The following is a 5,000-nucleotide window of genomic DNA, read 5'->3' as shown; positions in this document are numbered from 1 at the left end:
TCTGTTGTAAAGCCTAAACTGCCGTAAGATATTTTATTGAGTGAATTTTAGTTCCCTCTGGTAAACGGTTATGCAATGTATATGTCTCTGGCTTTTATTGTGAAAGGTGGAGTGGATCTGGTCTGCGCCGCCTTTCTCGAGGTTGAAACGAGTGATAAAGTTAGCAAAAGTCTTGGTTGGGACGACAGAGTCTCCGCGTTGTGAAGTTCAGGATCATATTAATGAAAGTGACTTCCAAATGGGCTCCAGTGACTGTCAGTGAGATGGTGAAGGGAGAAGGAACGGGCAGTGGTTCAAACGCTAATGTGAAAGCAATGAGGAGACGAGAAGATGACACAGAAGAAAAACATTTCCCTAATAAGTAACAGCGCACTGCAAGTGTGGTGGTCAAACACGAGAGTCAGTTCAAGGAATGAAAGACGTGGATGTGGCGTCGGGTCTTCAGTGAGGAGGAAGAGAGAGATCTTTTGTGGCACAATGAAAACAATGGCCGTCTCTTTCTTCCTCCTCATCAATCTATGACACACACCCCCCCCCCCCCCCCAGCTTCAGACTTCAGACATGCCGGGATAATTCAAACAGCTGGTTGTATATTGAATATCCTCTAATGTTCCTCAGCTCTAGTTTTTATGTCTTTGCTTTATTTCTCCAATCCCTCCCCTCCCCTCCTCTTCTTTGTCTGTTTGTTTTTGTTTTTCTCGTGGAGGCTGGAATGCAGCCAGCGTAAACGAGGCAGAGGTGGACGGCTCCGGAGATGGTGAGTTGCGCGTTCCTTAAGCAATCGAGACATCGTCATTATCAGTTCGGCTGTGAGCGCGCACCTTTTAACTCGCCTTCCTCTCTCCGCAGTCTTCTCCTTCCCCGCCCTGACCAACGAGGACAATCTGCTAGGGGTCAGTAAGCCGCTTCCCAAGCAGCTGTGGGAGGCCAAGAAGGTGAGGCTGCTCGCTTATCACCAATGTCCGCTTGATAGTCTGGTAGCTCCGTGTGGAAGCAGACTGTCTTCTGAATGTCGCGGCATTCACTGCTATCACATGTGGGTGCAACGACTGACATGACGGGTTCAGGAAGTGTCAGAGTGGTGGCTGAGGCCACCGGAACTCAGCTCTGGCCGCATTTGTGTGTCCACACTTAAACGTGAAGAGAGCCGGTGTCCCCCATGGGACCTTATGTCAGATAATAGAGAAACGCTAGTCAATGCTGAGAGAGAACGTTTGAATTGTGCCAGTTTGTCAATTTAAAAGATAATTTAGCAAGTCAAGAAAGTCGCAGTAACGTTTAGTTTTTGTGCGAGCCGATTAGTCTCTTGTCCCGCACAATGTCCGTCACAAAAACATGGACGTTACCTTGTTTTGCTAGCTAGCTGGCTAAACCTAGCTACGTTCCACGCGTTAAATGTGACGTTATCTTACTTGATGTTGTTTATTCAGCGACTCTTTTTATCAGCCGGGAAGAGAAAGAAGGATAAACAGGTTCCACATAAAATAATGATCCCAGTCTCTTCCACACAGTGAGGCATACGTCTTATTGATTAAACACAGATTAAAAGTCTGATTGGTACTCTGTATCAACTGATGCACAAATACCAGGTATCAACTGTAGTTCTTAAAGTATCGGCACTAATAAAACAGGGTATTGTACCATTTTTAAATGCAGGGGTTTTCCGATCCTTTTCTAGTATCGGTACATCGTGCAACCACAGTGCATTTCTGTGCCGGAAAGCTGAACAGCAATCTACAGTTTGCAATCAACCCTGGAAACGGTATTCTAAAGATTGAAATGCAGTGTTGGAGTGTTGTTATCTAATTATAATGTTCTCTGTCTCACAGTCTCTGGCATCGAGGCCTAAATCTTGTGAAGTGCCAGGAATCAAGTAAGTCTGAAGGTGTATTTATTTATTTATTTTTTGCTTAATCACAAATAAACCTTTTTTTATTTTTATTTGATTGCACCAAAATCATCATCAGTGTGCCGTTGACACAAAGCGCTGCCGTAGCTGATCAACAGAAACGAAATGGCGCACATTCCCACCTCGTCAGACAGGATGTCTGCGTTCCTCTTTACACCTTTAACCCGTTTGAAAGCAGAGGAACAGAGTTATTACGATCAGATTCCAGAGGCTTTGTTTTCCCTCTGCAAGCCACATCCGGCGTCACTTTGAAGCAAACGGGCGCCTCCAATTTTTACTAGCAGCTCATTCGCTTTAGTTGCCAGCATGTGTTCGGGCGTAATGTGGAGTTTTTACTGTCACACACACAAAGCAAGGCAGTCTTCTGTAGAGACTTAAGAGATTTGAGATTCTTAAAAAGATCTCCTCTTGAGAGATAAGACAAATCTTGACCCCGGGCCTCTTTATTTCATGCTGCCTCTTTATCTGACAGAGAGAGACACCATTTGTGTGTTTTTGGAGGCAAGCGTTTGTTCATTGTGTTGTGCTCTGTGTTTGTGAGTGGGGACGGACAACAATGAGTCACTGTTGCTGCTCATTCGCTGTTAATGCAGCATATGAGCAGAAATGGAAATTAGAGAAATAATGGAGGAAATGGAGTGAGTGGGTGTGGGGAAACATCTTTTCAGTTTGAAATGGCAATGGCAGCACATTTAATGACCCCGCGTTTGATTATGCACAATATGTACGTTCATTAAAAGAGGCGATTGTGAGCGTCAGCGTTGTCCTTGATGAGTCAAAACGACTTTTCTCTGTACGTTTTGTTGCAGTATATTCCCGTCTCCGGAGCAGAACCCGGGTCTGTCCCACTACCAGGGCTTGTTAAATACCAGCGGCTCCCTGCCGGACCTCAGCAACCTGCACTTCACCTCGCCACTCTCCACGCCGCTGGACCCGGAGGACAACGGAGGCTACTCCAACCTCAGCGGGGGCAGCAGCACCGGAAACCTGCCGGCCGCCATGATGCACCTCGGCATCGGCAACTCACAGGGTGGGTGGAGAGCGCGTGTGCGTGGATGTATGCGTGTATGTGTGCGTGCATGTGTGCCTAGGTGCTTGTGTGTGTGCTTGTGTGCGTGCATGTTTGCATACCTGTGTTCCTGCTTGTGTGGGTGCGAGGACGAGAACATGGGTGCGTGCGTGGACCAGTTTTTCACGGACGAGTGAGTGTTTTTGCGTGAGCACTAGCGCGCCCCCCCCCCCCCCCCCCGATTGACATGTGATGCATTAAACAAAGCAGTGTGTAGATTTATTTGTTTGTTTGGTTGCTTTTGTATTTAAAGTTTATATTCACAGGAGAAAAGTTGTGAAAGATTGATGGATTGATCCCAAAGTGGGTTACAGCAGCAGGTACTCCAGGTGTTACACATGAACATTAAAGGTGCAACAGATCATAAAACTCAGTTTTCAGTCACGGATCAGATCAGCACAAAAAAAAAGTTTGTCCTGATCACATTGTTTTACTGCTGATACCATTTGAAAAAGAAACCTGTCTTGTTCTTATTTATCTCTATTAATGATGAGTAATAGGCTGCTCTGGCATTACGGAGGGCCTTCTTATATTCAATTCAAAGAACTCCCCCCAAAAAAAACTTTTTAATGGAGAGAAAAGAGGAAGAAACCTTAGAGAGAGAGAGAGAGCAGAGCAGAGATCCAGCAGCACAGAGCAGAGATCCAGCAGCAGAGCAGGGATCCAGCAGCAGAGCAGGGATCCAGCAGCAGAGCAGGGATCCAGCAGCAGAGCAGGGATCCAGCACAGAGCAGAGATCCAGCACAGAGCAGAGATCCAGCACAGAGCAGGGATCCAGCAGCAGAGCAGGGATCCAGCAGCAGAGCAGAGATCCAGCAGCACAGAGCAGAGATCCAGCAGCAGAGCAGAGATCCAGCAGCAGAGCAGAGATCCAGCAGCAGAGCAGAGATCCAGCAACAGAGCAGGGATCCAGCAGCGCAGAGCAGAGATCCAGCAGCGCAGAGCAGAGATCCAGCAGCGCAGAGCAGAGATCCAGCAGCGCAGAGCAGAGATCCAGCAGCGCAGAGCAGGGATCCAGCAGCACAGAGCAGAGATCCAGCAGCACAGAGCAGAGATCCAGCAGCACAGAGCAGAGATCCAGCAGCACAGAGCAGGGATCCAGCAGCACAGAGCAGAGATCCAGCAGCACAGAGCAGAGATCCAGCAGCACAGAGCAGAGATCCAGCAGCACAAAGCAGGGATCCAGCAGCACAGAGCAGAGATCCAGCAGCACAAAGCAGGGATCCAGCAGCAGAGCAGAGATCCAGCAGCAGAGCAGAGATCCAGCAGCACAGAGCAGAGATCCAGCAACAGAGCAGGGATCCAGCAGCACAGAGCAGGGATCCAGCAGCAGAGCAGAGATCCAGCAGCACAGAGCAGAGATCCAGCAGCACAAAGCAGGGATCCAGCAGCAGAGCAGAGATCCAGCAGCAGAGCAGAGATCCAGCAGCACAGAGCAGAGATCCAGCAACAGAGCAGGGATCCAGCAGCGCAGAGCAGAGATCCAGCAGCGCAGAGCAGAGATCCAGCAGCACAGAGCAGAGATCCAGCAGCACAGAGCAGAGATCCAGCAGCACAGAGCAGGGATCCAGCAGCACAGAGCAGGGATCCAGCAGCAGAGCAGAGATCCAGCAGCAGAGCAGAGATCCAGCAGCACAGAGCAGAGATCCAGCAACAGAGCAGGGATCCAGCAGCGCAGAGCAGAGATCCAGCAGCGCAGAGCAGAGATCCAGCAGCACAGAGCAGAGATCCAGCAGCACAGAGCAGAGATCCAGCAGCACAGAGCAGGGATCCAGCAGCACAGAGCAGGGATCCAGCAGCAGAGCAGAGATCCAGCAGCACAGAGCAGAGATCCAGCAGCACAGAGCAGGGATCCAGCAGCAGAGCAGAGATCCAGCAGCACAGAGCAGGGATCCAGCAATAGAGCAGAGATCCAGCAGCAGAGCAGAGATCCAGCAGCACAGAGCAGAGATCCAGCAGCACAGAGCAGAGATCCAGCAGCACAGAGCAGGGATCCAGCAACAGAGCAGAGATCCAGCAGCA

The 5,000-nt window shown here is 49.5% G+C and overlaps 1 protein-coding gene across 2 annotated transcripts in view; it reads left to right on the top strand.

Moving 5' to 3' along the window:
• The window catches only part of crtc3 (CREB regulated transcription coactivator 3), a 35,601-nt gene that overhangs the window by 24,092 nt on the left and 6,509 nt on the right, over positions 1-5,000 (top strand). For both annotated transcript variants that reach the window (XM_068724306.1, XM_068724305.1), the window contains 4 exons: positions 707-757; positions 850-935; positions 1,830-1,873; positions 2,719-2,939. In XM_068724306.1, the coding sequence (XP_068580407.1) occupies positions 707-757; positions 850-935; positions 1,830-1,873; positions 2,719-2,939 (402 nt within the window). The remainder of the gene's footprint in view (positions 1-706; positions 758-849; positions 936-1,829; positions 1,874-2,718; positions 2,940-5,000) is intronic.

This window comes from Cebidichthys violaceus, unplaced genomic scaffold (assembly GCF_023349555.1).
Source record: "Cebidichthys violaceus isolate CVI_PGR_0920_01 unplaced genomic scaffold, fCebVio1.0.p SCAF_30, whole genome shotgun sequence".
NCBI classification, from domain to species: domain Eukaryota; kingdom Metazoa; phylum Chordata; class Actinopteri; order Perciformes; family Stichaeidae; genus Cebidichthys; species Cebidichthys violaceus.
Note: the sequence above shows the minus strand (reverse complement) of the source record. Positions and strands in the feature narration are given on the sequence as shown.